At 27.5% G+C, this 19,673-nt stretch overlaps 1 protein-coding gene across 4 annotated transcripts in view; it reads right to left on the bottom strand.

Moving 5' to 3' along the window:
* LOC100206699 (ubiquitin carboxyl-terminal hydrolase 9X) overlaps positions 1 to 19,673 on the bottom strand; it is a 111,152-nt gene that overhangs the window by 90,571 nt on the left and 908 nt on the right. For all 4 annotated transcript variants that reach the window (XM_065788244.1, XM_065788245.1, XM_065788246.1 and 1 more), the window contains exons 2-6: positions 10,858 to 10,970; positions 10,559 to 10,671; positions 10,257 to 10,299; positions 4,339 to 4,383; positions 150 to 265 (exon numbers count right to left, since the gene is read on the bottom strand). In XM_065788244.1, the coding sequence (XP_065644316.1) occupies positions 150 to 265; positions 4,339 to 4,383; positions 10,257 to 10,299; positions 10,559 to 10,671; positions 10,858 to 10,970 (430 nt within the window). The remainder of the gene's footprint in view (positions 1 to 149; positions 266 to 4,338; positions 4,384 to 10,256; positions 10,300 to 10,558; positions 10,672 to 10,857; positions 10,971 to 19,673) is intronic.

Genomic DNA, 19,673 nt, shown 5'->3' with positions numbered 1-19,673 from the left:
TTAGAGTTGATCTATTTTTGCCTAAATTTGCAATCATAGAAACAATTGAAGATAAACATTGAATGAATATTTAGGTCTTGGGAAGCAGATTCTACATAAGAAAAACTCTTATCACCACAATAAAAAATGAACAAAAATAAAAGTAATACTTGATTAAAGCACAAACAATTTGAGCATTAAGACCACCTATGTCACAGATTCTGTGTTTAAGTTTGTGAAAACCTCCTAAGTCACCAAACTGATTTACCAAGTCCACTAACCAACCCTAAATAAAAAAATTTACATAAATAAATAATGTAAATAACTATTAAAAAATTACTGCTAGTAAATTATTTCCCATCTCGAAAAATCAACAAATATTTGTGGAAAAATGTTGAATTTGTCTAATTTCTCTTATTCAAATATCAATGTTTGCATAAAAATTTTAAAAATTAAATTGATGAATAAAAAATATTATATTTTACTGATGTTATAATGTTTCATAATACAAATATTATAAAACTAAAATATGCTATTATCAAATATATATATATATTTTTTTTGGTACTGATGATAAAGTTAAAACAATTTATCAAATAATCTTATAAAAAAATATCTTATCAAGTAAAAAGATCATGCTATTGCTAAGTAAATTAAATCAATTTAGCAAATGGTTTTAAACAAATATAGGCCATTAAATAAATCTGGTTTGTTATACGACACAAATAATTGCATATATGTGTATATATATGTATATATATATGTATGTATATTATATATATATATATATATATATATATATATATATATATATATATATATATATATATATATATATATATATATATATATAGGGCACAACAAATCACTTTTTTTTTAATGGGCACAACAAATCACTTTATATATATATATATATATATATATATATATATATATATATATATATATATATATATATTAATATATATATATATATATATATATATATATATATATATATATATATATATATAGGGCACAACAAATCACTTTTTTTTAATGGGCACAACAAATCACTTTTTTTTACTAAATAGTAACGCTATTGAAAGAAATAATCATGTTTTAATATGGTTTCTTTCAAACAATTAGTTTCTAAAATTTAAAAAGTCTTTAAAATGCATTTTAAATTTTAGAAACTAATTGTTTTTTATCATAAATATGTGTTTTTTATAATAAATAAAAAACCTATAAATAAAAAACTATCAATCGCATAATTATTTGGAAAAAAAAATAGTAATAAAGTAATGCTTTTTTAAAAATTTTAAGTAAACCCTAACATTTGCATATGCAAAAAAATAGAAACCTAATCTAATTTGCAATTTCGTAGATTTGTCGCGCCATGTCAAGCATATGTTTATGTACAAGAATATATACATAACATACATATATACATAACATGTACAAGAATATATACATATACATAACAAGAATATATACATAACATACATATGATTGTTATATACAAGAATATATACATAACAAGTGCCATTTATTGCAGCATGAAAATATTCTTTAGACAAGTGTTGTTTTTACTGCTTATAAAAAAAGTTTTATATTTTCTTAATGTAATAGAATGCAGGAATTTTAAGAATTATTAAAAATAATTACTAAAATGACTGAGTTTTTTATTTTAGTTACAATGATAATTATACTTTTGATATAAAAAATTATACTTTTGTGAGAGTTATAAATTGCTCCCATAAACTGTTTTAGGGGAGTATTGGCGTGAGTGAGAGCTAAAGCTCTCACTTAACGCTGAGGCTTGTATGTGTATATAAGGCTCGGACAGGAATGGCGTGTCATTGTATTTTATAACTGACCATGCTTATAATTTTTTTTCTTTACAATTTAACCACTGTTTTAATGTCTTAACAATTTAAATGCAATAAAAAAACCATTACAAAATAATCATTACAAATAACTTTTAATGGTTGATCTTTTCTAAAGTTTTTATTTTACGCCAAGGCTTTAAATAAAATACAAAATTAATTCTAAAAATTGTTTAAAATAAACGCATTTTGTAAAATTAACAAAAAAAATTTAAATTAAATTTTTTTTAAGTAGGCATTTATTTTTTATGATAAATTTAAGCATTTGAAACTATTTTTCCGTGTCTTTTCTAAAAATCTTTTAAAAGTTTGTTTTTTTAAGTTACTTTAAAATATGAATAAGTTAAATTGAATCTTCCGATTGCAATCAAATGATTTAATTGCTTTATTTTTTATGTTGTTTTTGTTTTTAAAAAAATTTGTTTAAAAGCTTTATTTTTTTTTCAAACTAACTTTTTTTTCTCTAAAATTTAAAATCACTATTTTAAAATGACTACGTTATTTTATTAAACATTTTTGCAACTTTTTTGAAAAAATGTTTGAACAATTTAAAAATATTATATTTTTTTCCTTTTAATAATTTAAATAAAATTTGTTCATTTATTAAACAATCGTTAGAAGTAATTTGTAAAAATGTTTTGCATAACTTTGATAAAACGTTTCAAACGACACATTATAGAGTAATTTAATTCAAATGCAATTAAAAACCTAACAAATAAGCGTAATTTTTGCTTTGAGTATTATTTTAAAACTTTTTTTTTTTTTCGTAAGGAATTGTTTTCTTTTTCTTTAGCTTTTCTTTTATAAATTTTTAAATCTGGTTTTCAGTCATTGAATTAATTAGTTCCTAAATTAATTTTGCACAAAAAATGCTAAAAATAACTTTAATATTTAATAAATGCAATTAAAGCTGGATAATCAATATTTATGGTTTTGCTGGTGTAAATATTCAAAGCTTATAGCAAGTTATCTTTGCACTATGGTATTTGCTAATGATTTTTAATTAGAGCTTTCTCAATAAATACTATATAAATAAAGACAAAAGCTTTTCAAAAAAATACTTTGTTGTGCTTGTGCATGTTTAAACAGCAACGGAATATTTTTTAAGGAAAAATCCCTTCTTACAAAAACAAATTTAACTTATTTAAGACTTTTCTAAGTCTTAAATAAGTTAAATTTTATTCTTTACATAACTTTAAACAATAACCTTTGCAAGACTGCTGTTGAACTTAATTCATTTATGCATCAGTTTCATGGCACAAACTGTAGCGTCAATACAACTAAACGTAGATTATGACAAAATAATCTGTATGGCCATCGTCCAGTTAAGAAACCGCTGATATTTGCAAGAAATTTAAAAACCAAAATAAAATTTGCAAAGGATCATATTAGTTGGTCAGAAAATGACTGATCAAAAGCCCTTTTTTCTGATGATTAAAGTTTATGCTATTCAGTAGCGACGGACTAGGTATGTCAGATGCCCAATAGAAGACAGATTTAATCCAAAATATCAGTTACTTACTGTTAAACATGGAGGAGGAAATACTATGGTTTGGAGGTGTTTAAGTGATGACAATGTGGGTCCCATTCATTACATAAAAAGTATTATGGACTAGAGAGTTTATTAAAGACATAAAGAATGTTAAGCTGCTACATGCAAAGTATAAAATGACTTGCAAATGGATCTTATAACAAGATAATGATCCAAAACATTGTGCCAGATCTGTTAAGAAATATTTTAAATCACAAAAAATTGAAACTCTTGAATGGTCTTCACAGAGGCCAGATCTCAATCCTATTGAGTCTCTTTGGGAGTACATCGACCAGCAATTATTTGGTAGAAAAACAACCAATAAAGACCAAAACTGAGATGTTGTTTTAAAGGTTAATGGATCTGCCACCAAATACTAAGTGTCTTATTGACACTATTTTATTGAAAAATTGTTACTTTGTGAATTTTAGTAAAAGTTTTGGCTTTTTTGAAATAAATATTAATCAAATTCAGTTGTTTCTAAACTTTTGCACAGAAGCTTTTTCAAAGAAACAATTGAATTTTAACTAATGGTTAAATTTTACAACTTTTGTGGTTTGTATTTTAAATTGAAATAATATAGAGCACATTTGGTAAAAATTTTAGCTTATTTGAGAAAGTTTGTGAGAAGTTAAAACTGAAAAAGTTGGTGTTTCTAAACTTTTGTATACAGTATATATGTTTTTTTTATACTACAGTATATATGTTTTTGTATTAAAATACATTTTTACTTTTTATGTATATAAAAAAAATTTATTAATAAATACGTGGGTTTGAATTCACATTTAAAAATTTTTATGATTATAAAAGATCATTTGTTTTTTTAATTATTTGAAAAAAAACTTTTTTTTTTTATTCCGTTTAAAAACTAATATTATATGGAATAGAAGCTAATAAAAAATTTTTTTTTCTAGTTTGATTTTCGACTACTTATAACAATTTTATAAACAAACAATTTACCTTAGGTTGGCGACAGTCGTTACATCGTGCAAACCATCCATGACTCTTAAAAATAAAAACAATAAAATAATTTTTTTCTTATTAAATGAAAATTGCAAAAGGATTAGGAATTAATAATAGGATATGTATTATATATATAGTAAAGGTCTTTGCCTATATTAAAGTTTTTTCTAACAAAATTTCTGATTATGTACACATAATTAACATAATTATTATGTACAAATAACTATTATGTTTGTTATTTTTTTAACATCTTTGCTTCCAACAAGACTGCAAGCAACCACGATTAGAGTTGGAAGTTACTGGAAGAGAAAATATGAAGATTTTAGAGCAAGACAACGATTGACTGACATAAAAGATTGCAAATTATTTGAATCAAGATGAAGGAAGTGAATTCCAAAGAACTAATGTTTGAGGAAAAAAGCTAGGGGAATAAGAGATTTTAGAGCATTTAGGAACAGTCACAGAAAAAGGATGAGACTTAATTTAATGACGAGTAACATGAGAATAAATTTTAGTAGCTGGCACAAAAGACACTAGCTCTTTAGAGCAGTGTCCATTATAGTATTTGTAGAAAAGAGAAAAAGAAGCAACATTAAAACAATGTGATAATGGTTGGAGGTTGGCTGCAAGAACAGGTCCAAATATGTTTACATTGCGTTTTTGCACCTGGTCTAAAAGAGAAAGGCCATCATTAGAAAATCGCCCCCAGATATGGCAACAGTAATCCATACAAGGCCGGATTTGAGATCAATAGAGATAGAGAATAGAATCTGGAATAAGAAAGTGTTAAGCTTGATAAAGAGATGCAACCTTAGCAGATGCTAATTTTGCAACAGATTTGATATATGGCTTCCAAGAAAGATCGGAAGTAAGAGTTAATCCTAGAAGATGAAGGGTAGATGACTCATCAAGTACATAAATATAGGAAGGTCTATATTATTGCAATAACGATTGGCCGAATAAAATTGAGTTTTATCTGAATTAAAGTTCACCAGCCACTGTGAGCCCCATGCTGTAGCAGAAGTGAGATCCTTTTCAGGTTCAAATGCCCCTCCAAGCAATCAGAGAGTGTTGGCTTCTTATCATGACAAGAATAAATGGTAGTATAATCAGCAAACAATGCCACCTTAGATGCAAAAATATCTGGAAGATCATTAATTTAAATTAAAAAGAGTAAAGGGCCAAGGATAGAACCTTGAGGAACCCCTAAAATTACAGAATATGAAGAAGAGTGCTGTCCATCGAGGACAATTTTTATACTACAATTAGAAAGGAAAGATTCAATAATCTTAAAGATGTTACCAGATACGCTGTAAGAAGAAAGCTTATGGAGAAGACCAGCATGCCAAACTTTATCAAAAGCTTTAGAAATGTCAAGAGCAATGGCTTTAACCTCACCACCTTTATCTAATCGATGATAAAACCTTTTGGTTATTATTGCTGGCAAATCAGCTGTAGAACAACAAGATCGAAATCCATAATGATGATCAGAAAGTAAGTTATTAGATTCAAGATGATAGATAAAGTATTTGTTAATTAAAGATTTAAAAGCCTTGTTATGATAGGAAGAATACTAATAGGACGGTAGTTAGAGGAATCAGATCGCTCTCCAGATTTTTTGAAAATATGGATAACAGATGCTACTTTTCAGCAGGCTGGAAAACAAGACTCTGATGAGCACTTGTTAAAAAGATTTGAAAGTATAGACAACAGCTCCAGAGAACACTTCTGCAAGACTATAACAGGTATGTTGCCCGGACTACAAGCTGTAGAAAAGTCCAAGCAGGAAATCATATTGAATACAGAAGCTGAAAAGATATGAATATCAAGCAACGGATCAACCTGTTTGACCGCAAAATCAGGTAGAACGCAACTAGTAGAATCAAGAGATGATATTGATGAAAAGTTCTTAGCAAACAACTCAGTTTTATCTTTAGGTGAGGTGACAAAGTCTGAACCATACAAGAGAGATGGAATAACAGATTTGCCTTTATTATTGATACTATTAAAGATTCTCCAGAAGTCACGAGAACCTAACTTTTGTGATAAAATACAAGATTTTATGACCTGAGAATAGCGGGCTTTGGCACTAGACAAAACCTTTTTACAATGGTTTCTAGCAGTAATAAACAGACATCTGTTTTCTGGAGAATTGTTTTGCTGATAGATATGGAAGTAACAGTTTTGATTGGAAATTGCAGCAGCACAATGTGAGGAGAACCATGGAGAAGAGTAAAACTTGACCTGGAATCGTCGAGAGGGAACAAAAGATTTCATGCCAGTCTGAATCCACAAAGTTATGTAAGAAGTGCATTTATCAGCATGGAGACGAAAGATTTCTACCCATGGGCCATCACGAAGAAAATCACGGAAAGAGTCCCAGTCAACTTTAAGGTAGTTGTAAGAGGTACGTTGATAAGGGGATTCAGATGAAGAAGAATGAGATAATAGTTTTAGAGAGATCAAACCATGATCAGAAGCACCTAAGGATAAATGTGGAGAAACTGAGCACTGACTAAGATCAGAAACAAGACATAAGTTGAGTAGAGAAGGTAAATGATTCGAGTTGTCTGGAAAGCAAGTTAGAAAGTTGACTATTTGAGTTAGGGATTGAGAAAGGCAAAAGTTGAGGGCTTTAATGCCAGCAGAGTCACTGACACTAGAATTAAGCCATTCAGTGTGATTAGCATTCAAGTCACCAACAACATTGATATTAGCTGATGGATATAAAGAGAGGGCTTGGTCAATTTGATCAGAAATAACATCAAAAAGAGTGCAGTCTTGAGATATAGAACAAAGAGAAAGACGATAGAGTAAAGTGGTGCTAAACAAAAGTACATAAAATAATAGTCTGTGGATTCAAACCTAGTTTTCCAACAAATGGGTGAATTCTTACGAATGTAAATGCCCAGGCCAAGCATGTGACTATTGGAGCCTTTACGAATTAAAGGAAGATAACCATCAACACTAAGATAACAAGATGAGACAGCTGAACTCAAATTAGTCTCACAAAGAGCAAGTAGGTCAGGTGAACTTTGCAAGAGATAAGACTCAACAGAAGAAAACTTACTTTGAAGACCCTGAATATTAGTGAATGATAGGTTTAGGGAACTTGGTGATAATGATGGTTTTTCGTGTTTTATAGTTTTTGGCACTTTATTCATTTTTAAATTTGTTAAAGAACTTGATTCAAAACATAGACGGTACTTAGTACACTGGCAATAGCCCAAGCAATTACTTCATTACTATTAATAAACCCTATGCCGTAACAAAGGGCTCCAAATGAGGTCTAGGCAATGCACATCAAAAGTATGACCAGGGACACCATCTATGCGCATCATGGCACTGTTAATACTGATATTTTTCAGCTGTTGATGGAATCAGCCTCTCTGAAAGCTACCACAGAGTTTGGGAAACCTGACTACCAGCCGGCCTCAGAACCATAAAACTGAGTTTTGGAGCTGTGTCCTCATTAGGAGATAATGGAATGAGTTGCCCAATCATAAAAACAGAAACACAAGCAAAACCATTCAACATCCTAAACCAGAAACAATGTATTAACAATACATCTGCGCCAGTCTAATAGATGAATACATAATTATTATGTACACATAATTATAATGTGCACATAACTATTATGTACACATAACTATTGTAAAAAATATCTACTTTTTTCAGAAAAATGGTTTTTCAAATGATGATTACTTACTTCGGTAACTTGCTAATGCTGTCTTACTATGAAAGTTAGAAATCATTCTTCTTTTCTAGATTTAATCTTATCTTTCAAACTTAAATGCTACGGCAACTTCAGCAGCAGAAATATCATCTTTCTCAACTTTTTTTTTATTTTTTTATTATTGTGTTATAAAAAACTTTGGATTGATTGGAAAAAATAAATAGTATTATTTTACTCATTTTGTTATTAAAAAAGTCAAATATCACTTTCAAACAATTTTCTATGCTTAAAAAGTATGATCTTAGTGGCTGATATAAAGCACTATTTTATTAGCTGGAAAGCCAACTAATGAATCTTTGAAAATCCTAACAATTTTTGATATTCTACGCCAGCCTTCATGCAGAAAATTTCTTAATTAGATACTCGAACAGTGAAACAGTAATAAAATAAAATGATAATAAAATAAGTATATTTGAGGATGAGTTATCTCCATATTAATTGATAAACAAACAGTGTTTATTGCATTTAATAAAATGTGGGCATTGCAACTGATGCCTACAATTTAATGGTTTAGCTTGACGAATATTGCTGTTAACTTGATTATTGTTATTATTGTTTCAACTTATACCTCCAAAATTTGTATTGGTATGGTCTGCAGAAAAAGCCAAAACTTTTGAAAAAATTTTGTTAGCACTAATGCATTTAAAGATTATGATAAAATATCTGATGTCTTTTCATTTACACAATCCATGTTTATCAACTAAATTTACACTCCTTTTTTAATATCAAAATAATGAGCCAAAATTGGATAAACTTTAACATCCTTGTGATGTGATGCATCAGAAAGAATTGATACACATGATGCTTTTAATAAAGTGTTTTTTGAGTTAGTTTTCCAAAAATTCTTGAACACATTTACAATTATTGTTTTACATTTCATACGCAAATTATTTTATAATATATTATAAAACTAAATAGATTATAAAATTTCTTAATTAGTTTTGATGTACAATTAGCACTTATAAAACTATGGTTGTGTTTGATTGTGTAAAATGCAATTGTTCCTTCTTGAATGGCTAATACTTATTCATTTTGACCCTAACTCTGAATCTTCATCCTTTTTTTTGTTTTGTTTGACAATATAGAAACATCCAAAACCATTTTGTGTTTGATAAACATATAACAACCTTCAATTGCAGACAGCGTATATAATTTAATATATACGAGGAGCGTTATTGCGTTATCTTGCGTTATGAAAAGAAACATTATCTTTAAATTATCATTAAATGTGTTTAAAATTTTGTCTTGAATCTTCTATTCTTATTACTCATTTTATGAAATTGATGTCTCTGATTGTTGTTGATTGATGTTACATGTAATTTGTCTAACTATTAACAAACTACAACTTTTACTGATGTCAACCGCAATTAAATTATTTCTTGTTGTAAGTCCATAAACTAGTACAGTGTTTGGATTGTAACCAATTACCTCTGTTTATATATATATATATATATATATATATATATATATATATATATATATATATATATATATATATATATATATATATATATATATATATATATATATATATATATATATATATATATATATATATATATATATATAAACAAACTTATACTATATGTGTATTTTTTTATATTTAGGTTAACAGTTTACAATGTTCATTTCAAGAACATTTATAAAACATAAGTCAAAATAAAGATTGTATATACTTTTATTAAAGTAAGCCGCAAAGCATTTTTACAATAATCAGCAGGAAAAGACATGACAATTCAAACAAAATTTGTGTAAAACATGTGCATTTTTATCGTTAAAGTTTACAAATATTTCAAAATACTTTTTCATCTTTTATAGGAATTTAAAAAACTTCAAAGAATTTTTTAATGTTAAGTTTACAGGAATTTAATTCATTTAGTTTCTTAATTATAGTTAAGTAAATTCATTCATTAAATAACTCTAAGAGAATTTTATTTGACTAAATTTCTATATACTTTTACAAACATGCATACAAATCCTAAACGCGCAAAACTACTCTCAAACGCTTATTGTATTCACCAAACGCATACATATGGTGACCTTAGCATTTAAAAAAAAAACATTTAATAACATGAAACTTTAATAGAAAACCCATTTAATTAAATATGAATCATATAATTATCAATATATTGAACAAAAATATAAATTTATATTCTAAAGTAATAATCGTAAAACTTACTGGTGTAAATTCAGAATTACGAGCAGAGTTAAACAAGTGAAATCTATAAAAATTTTAAATAACAAGTTTTTAATTTTTTCTTGCTTAATGTTTATTTTTTATCAATCTTTGGTACATAGAACACATTCATTGTCACAGTCATTGTCCAGTCATTGTCACAGTGGACAGATCACAGTGGATGGCTTTATCAACTTACAGTTTTACTCAAGTAGATTACTTTACCACAGGAAGTAGTATCAACATAAAAATGACACACACACACACACACACAAAAAACAAGAAAAAATATCTTTAATATTTACTTTGAATTCGGGTTCAAAGCCATAGCCAACAGATCAAGCAACGGAAACCAATCTTGCTCAAGTTTGACAACACACAACTCAATAAGTTTTTCTGTATTTTTTAATATGCATTTCTAAAATAAAATAAAATATTAATTATTAAGAATACTTTTAATTTGAAAGTGTTATAAAGAATTTATGCAGAATGGGGAGACCTGGGGAAAAAAAACAGGAGGGAGAATTAAAGTATGGTGGCTCTTAATTAAGGCCTTTAAAGCCTTAATTATAATATACATATCAAAACTATAATTTTAACTAACATGAATTTCAAACTTCCAAGTGCTGACTGCATCATCCATTAAAACTTTTGTAAAAGATATTGTCATTCCTTCACTGAAAAATCTTTGACATGCTTCACTTTTTGTGTCTAGCTCTAAAAGAATCATTAAAAATTGACAATTAAAAAAGTACAATCACACAGCGGGCCAAACAGTGGACATTGTTAAAGTCAATGTTACCAAAATATATTTAAGTTAATTATTATTGAAAGCCAAATAAATTTCCAGTTCATTAAAAAAAATTAATTCAAAAGCATGCCTTGTTCAGGAAATATACTAGTTTGAATAACGTAAATTCGTTGCAAAAGATAGGCAATAAGTATAAATGATACATCAAAATCATTTTTGGCATTGTATAAGAAAAATGTCACTATATAAGCAGTGCTAATGTGATAATTGTATGTAGAAAAAATCTTAGACTGCAGTTTATGGAAATGTGAATGTTAACTTCAAAGATTATTGATTTTTATTGCATGTTATACCTAATGAAACAACTAAAATTTAGCATAATTTTAGCGTTTTTTAATTAATTTTTTATTAGAAAAAATAATTTATCTCTAAAAAAAATTAATGTATGGGTTTACTAAGTTGGCACTAGTAAGCCCATACATTTTAAAACTCCTAAAACAAAGATGAATAAGATTCTTTTTAACTAAAGAATTAATAACAATGAAGCTCACTGCAATATAACAGGATTTGCAAATATAACAGGATTTATACTGATAATTGCTAAGGCACTTGGCTCCGATGAATTGACATTTACACAAAAAATATTAGTTCAGAATAGCTGGCAAAGATCTGCATCTGAAAAAAACAAACTTAAAAAAATGGGCTATGCTGGCATACAATTCAAGGCTGGTAAGGAAACCTTGCTTGAAGAGTATGTTAAGAATAATTCTTTCAATAAGGTTCCAATAGAAACAATGTCAATTTAAACAGTTTTTGCTCTCAGTAGGCATTCATATACAAACCAAAAAAAACTATTTTAACTGCTAGTTTTAATATATTGCTTAGTTGAAAACATTTCAGAAGAAAATAATCTGAAGTAACACCAATTATTATGAATTTTCTTGAACTTTATTTTGGTGTTTACTTCAGTCTGTTTCAGGCTATTAAACTGACAATGCGAAGGATATTCGAGAACATTTTTTTAGATATAAACATTGAAAATATACTAATGAAAATAAAGTTTGGATTTGATGGTAGTGGAAGCCACACAATATTTAATTAAAAAGATAATGTTAACACTAGCAATATCATACTGACAATGCTTGTCCATTTTCACTTGAAACAGAAGCAGGTTTGTTAATATGGTCGCAAAAGTCACAAAAAGCCCCACTGAGTCACAAAGCGCTGAGTCTTCAAATGGGAAAAGAATCAAGAAAAACTCTTCAATCATTATCTGTCTTTAACTCTGACATAGAAGAGTTAAAAAATAAAGATTTCCTTATGTATAAAGAGGAAAAACAATTTAATGTGATAGTGCAGAGATATGATGGGTATGAAAGCAGCAAATCTTTTTTCAGGAGTTAGAGGTGCTCAAAAGATCAGTGTTTGAATATTGAAAGAATTGAAAATGGTTTTTTAATCAATTGAGACACTATAACTATGAATGAAATATTTGACCAACTTGAACAAGATGTTTCTTTACTTAAAAAAACACCTGATTATATCACAAGGGCCGGAAAACCTTCAAACCAATTCCAGCCTGTAATGTAAAGCCAATACAAATAAATTGGTATCTTGTAATAGTGTTCATATTATTCTATATTTTTAAAATGAGAACATACTTGAGAAATTATTACATTTAAAAATTACTGATATCTTTATATTAAAATATATATTAAAAATGATATTAAAAATTATTACATTTAAAAATTACTGATATTTTTATAGGTTCTTTATGCTTTACTGGGTACATATGACCATTTCATGAAAACTATTGTACATGTGAAAGCTGGTGTTTTTGATTGGTCTGAGTCCCCTTTCTAATAGATATCTGAAGCAAGCAGAAACTTAATTAAAAACAGAGATATTAAAGAAAGTAGGTATAAAATAGGACTGCCCTGATACAATTAGAAAAAGAGGAACAACAACAACAGGTTATATAGCTAGAGAACTATTGCACAAAAAATCAAACAGGGATTTAATTATTGCACTGTTTAATATCATGCAATATTTCAAAAGTTCAAAGTGGTGCTCTCAGTAATACTTTGAGTATTTTCCTCAAAAAAAAACTTTTTGTGGAATAATATAAAATCTATTGTACAGATTTTTATTTAACAAGAGTTTCCACTTGTTACAAAAATAAATTTACCTTGACCATGGATCAGTATAACACCATAACTTCACAAACTGATTGGTCATTCTTGGGAGCTAATTTTGAATAATGAGGAAAGTGGTTTGGGAAATCTTTATGATTCAGGGTTAAAAGGTAATAACAAAATATTAAGATTGATACATAATAGACTCTCAAGAAAAAATTCCTTAATTGTCAATTTAACAGACACCATTCAATGAATGTGGATATCATCTGATCATATTTTTTTGACAAGAGATACAAGTAAAAACCATTCTGCAAAATGTCTCTAATAACATTTTATCTGAAAATGACACATATTTTATAATATTAACATATGAACAAATTACGTATTTTAGTACTTCTATTGATAATTTTTATTGTTTTTGCCATTGATGTACCTATGTTATCTTTGTATTACAAAATATACATAAATATCAATAAACATTTATACGGGTCATTCCATATCAAACCAACTAATGGTCCCCAGGGTATCATCTCAAATTTGCCTCAAATTTTGATCACCCACAGTATTTATGAAAAAAAAAACCCTCAAAATTTCAGCTTGATTGACCAAACCATTCAGAAGTTATGATTGATTTAGTATTGACAAAAATCAGAAAAATTAGAGTACCTGGAGCTTACAGTGGATTTTTTTGATTTTTGACAGAGCATAACTAACTAAATAAAAAAAGTGATCACCTGAAATTTTGTTAATAGTTTTAAACCCAAATAACCCAATTTTGTAGGTGTTTTTGACTGATTTTAAGCAATTTTTGAGTTCTTGTACCTCAAAGTTGCTAAATAACACAAAATTAGAAAAAATATTGGAAACTATGTGCTACAGTTCAATACCAACAGACAAGCTTTTTTTTATTTTTGTGTACATAAAGTATCCAATTGTGGAAAAAATTAAAATTATGTGTTAAAAGTTATTTTAGAATTTGCAGCAGCCTATTAAAATATCACTTTTTTTTAAAAATACAATAAATTACATTCACTTAACAGACATGAAAAATAGCATAAACAGTTAAAACAAATCATGAAACTTTTTACTGGCGAGTAATCTTAAAAAAAAATTTTAAGATCTATACTCTATCTTATAACATAATTTAAGCATTTTGAGTCCAATGCTTTTTTAGTTTAAATGGATACCTAATAGTGCAAGATATTATATTTCAAAAAAATAAAGATAAAATAAAAATGCTGAAAGAAGAAGTGTATATACACATGAAACACAAGTACACTAATTTCTTTATCTCTGATTTACATAACTCATAATACTAAAATAATCATTATTAGTAAGTTTTTAGTCACAAGCATTTCTACCCTTAATGGATGGACCACTTATTTGACAAATCATTTTATCAAATAGAACCCAACACTGACTTCATCGTGCATCATTAGTCCATTTTAAATTTAATTTGTTTCTATGCATGAATTTTATATTAACATCTTGGTTTTCATTACAAATCTCAAGCACAAGCCCTATGTACCATTCATCATCGTTAAAGCATGCAATGTATTTACCAGGTTGAAAGTTTGATAAAGTTAATATTATTCAGCAAATGGGTAGCAAATTATAGAGTGTATCACTAGAGATTCTCCGTAAAAGTAATTTCTCTCCACCTGGTACATAAAGCTTTTTGTGCCTGGGACTGTGCTTACCTCTTCATATCGTTACTTAAGGTTCAAATAAGTTTCATGGTTATTGATATCATCAATTAAAATGTAAAATATGTTATCAACTTTAATGTTTTTTTCATGTAAACAGTTAATTTTGTGTGAGAATCTAGTTTGCATTTGATGCTTGTAGACTCTCTTTTGCTGCTTCTTTTTTTATAATTCCTCCTATTCCATCATATGGACTTTTGCCATGGGATATAGCAAAGAAGTGATGCTCAGTATTTATATTAAGACCTTCAAGATGATACATTAAGTTTAACAAACATTTGTAATTTTTCTACTGTGACACAGCACTATCACTGAAGTATTTTACTTTATTGATTGTGGGTAGTTTGATTTTGATCATAGGAAGTAACTTAGTGAGAAAACAATGAACTGTTGTTTGGTCATGGTGAAGATGGTCAGAAATTGTACAGTAGCATTCACATGAGTTGATTTTTTTTAATATTTGTAATAAACAGGAGATGGATGTAAGGTAGCTTGATCGGCTTGCCAATAAAACCCTTGTACAGCATTTTGCACAAAACTATAGTTCTCTGCAAAATCCTTAAGAATAAGACAAGTGTGTTGATCCTATGTTCTTTTTGCTTCTGATAAGTATTGTGCTTTTTTGATAAAATGGTGGTGAAAAATAACACAAAAATCATACAAAGTTTCACTTAGAGTTTCAGTAAACTCAATAATGCTTGTTTGGACTGTGACAAGTGCAGTTTAGCCAGTTGACACAATTGTTTGTATGTGATCTGATCGTCAAAATCAAAATCATTATTTTCAAACACATTTTCAAAGTAACTCTTCAAATTTACTTTACCAGGGCAATTGGAACATAGATGAAACATGAAGCTTCAACTATATATATTACAAAGACATACTTTCATTAAATCTTTGTAATATATTAAATGGCCCTTAAATAAAGCAGCACACATCAACTTAGCATTTTGATAATAAGAACATACGCAAACTGAGTAGTGATTTATTCAGCTAACCGGATTGGCGGTTAATCGGATTTAGTTCGAATATCAAAGATCTATACTCGAATAATAAAAACCAACTTTTTTGACTTTTGAGTTTTCCAAAACACTTTTTTAATAAATTGATTTTAAAGAATTAAACACAATTAATTGATTTTAAAATGCTTATATAAAACGCAAATCAATGATGTTATTTTTTTTTAGTTAAACTACATAACCAAAGTTTTTGCGCCAATGTTTTCCGATTTCAAGACATCGTTGTTGTTGCTTACATTCATAAAATCCAATCGTTGTTAAAAGTCGCGTTAATAAAATTAATAAGAAAATTCAGAGTTACGTGTAAACTTGGTTGCTGATAATGAAGAAGAAGAAGAAGAAGAAGAAGAAGATGATGATGATGATGATGATGATGATGATGATGATGATGATGATGATGATGATGATGATGATGATGATGATGATGATGATGATGATGATGACAATGAAATTCAAATCAGCAGCAATGTCGAGATAATAATTGATAATGACGATAATTAAACAATACTTGTACATTATTCCTACTTTTTTTAATTTCTGTTCTTTTATACCTTTTTCCATGTTTTGTTGTAAATATTATATATTTACAGGACTGTAGTCACTGACTGACTAGACAATGTACATTTTAACATTGATTTTTTAAAAATTAGGTAAAACAAAACATTACATTTGTTGAAATTTGGAAGATCCTGTATTCAGAAAGCGTCACTAATGACAACTACATTGGTTGCAATATTTAACCAAAGCAAAACAGTTTAAGCTTTATAAGATTTTTCGGTTAACCAGTTAGTCAATTTGCAGTTAACCGAATAGTCGGATAACTGCAAATTGATGGGAACTGTTATCCGGTTTTTTAAACGGATACTAAACAAATACACTAAAACTGAGTGACTTCCACTAGTGTCAACTGTGATGCACTATGTTGGCCTTAGTTCACAGAACTAGCTGAATACAACTTTTTGTTTAGGGCATAACTCAAGATAAAGTTCCTTAAAACGAAATAATATTAAACAAATATATTTATAAACTTTTACATTATTTATACACATAGAAACAAAGTCTTTTTTTCCTGAACATTGTCTTGTGAACTCTTTGGATTCATAAATTTCAAAAACTTTTTGTTTAACAATATCTTCCAAAGGCTGTCCTATTTTAGCCTCAGGTTTAGCAAGTATTCCTTTTTCATTTTTCAACTTTCAGGCTTTCTTAACAAGATGTTCTTACTTCAAACTTATTTTCATTTTATTTTTTATTGCATCTAACAGTTTGTCTAAAACATTACACTTTATACATTTTTGAACTTTTTCTGATACTATATCTATATCCAATGCTGACGCTACTAAGTTTGTCATACTCGTTTCGATTTTTTTAGCTAATTAATCGCACCTACATACATTTTTGAGTGGAGATATTTCCGATAAAGACACACTCTTATTAAGAACTGTCTTATCAAGGTGTGAACAACTAAAAACTTCTGTAATTTTTTCAAGTTTGAACTCATTCATACAGTTAGTACAAACTTTTTGACCAGGTTTGATCTTATGTTGATTTGCTATTGATATGTTAACTTTATAACTTGATAATTTTTTTCTTCTAGAATTTAAATGGATCACAACAGTATTTTTGAAGTGCTTCATATCTAGAAATATAGGCTTTTACATGGTGAAAACATCTCCTCATATGTTTCAAATATGTATCCTATCATTTAAATTAAAACTTCAATATCAGTATCTTCTAGTCTTTTTCTTCCTACCATTCTGCAATATGACATTTTATTACAATCTTCATTTAAAACTCTTCTCACACAACATTTCTCTGACATTTTTTATTAATCTAAAAATATTAAAATTGAGGGTCAAACATGTAACATAATCTAAAAAAAAAACTTTTTTTTTTTAATTATAAATATAAAATCATATCAAATAAATTAAGTTGAGACACTGATAATTTATTTTCGGGAAAACTGATTATATTTATTCAAAGAAAAATTAAAAATATACACCTAAGTCATAGGGCTACAATCATGTCATAAGATAGAGTATAGGTCTTTAAACTTTTTTTGGTGATTGTCTATATATAGGAACCTTACCAGTAAAAAGCTTCACAATTTATTTTAACTGTCGGCGCTACTTTCTATGCCTACAAAGTAAATGTAATTTATTGTATTTTTTTAAAAAAGTGATATTTTAATAGGCTAATGTAAGTGCTAAAATACCTTTTAACACATAACTTTAATTTTTCCAATTGTGCTCTATAAAATAACATTGCATTTATAAAATTTTTAAATCAAAAACATTTTTAAGGGCTCAACATTTTTTTTTTAAATCTGTATATATTAATATGAACAGCAAACTAGTGCTGCTAATCTTACAAGGTTATTAATAATTATATAGCGATTTATTAATAATTATATATCACTTTAATAATAATTATATATCAGTTTATTAGTAGTTATAAAGCAGTTTATTAAAAATTATATATCAGCTTATTAATAATTATATAGTGGGTTGTTTACAATTATATATAATTCATAAAATACCTTTTTTAGTTAAAATAAAAAATACATCTAGTAAAATAAATATAAAAAGTGTTGTTAAATGTTAAGTTTTTATTTAAATTCTTGTCCTATAAAAGCAAGATCAAGATAATGCTTCATATGTTGATAAAACGCTATAAAATCAACATTCTCCTTCATATCTGCTATTAATGTGTTGAATAATATCTTGTTTAGTTTCTGGATATGGACGTAATTTGTAATATCTGTTCTTTAAACATGAAAATACTTCTATAGGATTTAACTGGGAAGAATATGGGGGCAGATATCCGTATCTAATATTCTTATCCATGAAAAATTAAATTATCAGTCCTGATTTATGAAATCTTACGTTGTCCATGATGAAAATTTTATTTTCAAACTATCTTGCTTCATAGCACTGCTTGAGAAACTCTAAGAAAATTTCAGTGCTGAAAGGTCCTTCAATAATTAAATATTTTAAGATGGCTCTGACTGATATTATTGCAAGTAGACTGATATTGCGACTTTTGTTTGCAGGAACAGTTAAATGCAGGAGTGTTTTTAGGTAAATATCCAAAATTTGGTCTTGAATATAAATTGAACCCAGATCATTTAAGAACATTTGAGAATAGTCAATATTTCTATATCAAATAGAATAACTTTTTCTCTCACTAATTATTTTTGGTGAACAGATGAAATCAGAGACCTTTCTTAATCTTTTTCTTGTAATTTCAAGCTTCTTACAGTAACAAGATACAGATGTTTGGGATATGGTTATTCCAGTTTTGTGAAGCTTTCTGGCCATTCCAGCCTGCGTAAGTGAATTGTCGTCTTGAATACATTCAAATAACAACATCATAGCACAAGAATTATTAATAAATGCTATATAACTATAATTAAATGTCTATATAATTATTAATAAACTGATATATAATTATTAATAAACTGATATATAACTATTAATAAACCGCAATATAATTATTAATAACCCTGTAATCATGTGCAATATTAATTTATTTAATAATTTCCTCAGTTTAATTTTATGAAACTTAACTAACAAACTGAAAAAGTGTCTTCTTTATTCCCTAATTTTTACAACAAACATTCCGCAAAACCAAAAAAATTTAAGCATTTTTGATATTTAAGGATTTTGAAACCGTATTAAGGACACAAAGTTTTTTTGTTTGTTTGGTCCTTTAGTTTTTATTGCACTAAAATGCAAATACAAAACTTTCAATCAATTAACTTGGATTGCAAGTTTATTAGTGGTTTGATTTGCATGATCAACATA

Source organism: Hydra vulgaris, chromosome 01, assembly GCF_038396675.1.
Source record: "Hydra vulgaris chromosome 01, alternate assembly HydraT2T_AEP".
NCBI classification, from domain to species: Eukaryota; Metazoa; Cnidaria; class Hydrozoa; order Anthoathecata; family Hydridae; genus Hydra; species Hydra vulgaris.
This window is presented reverse-complemented; position numbering and strand designations above follow the sequence as displayed.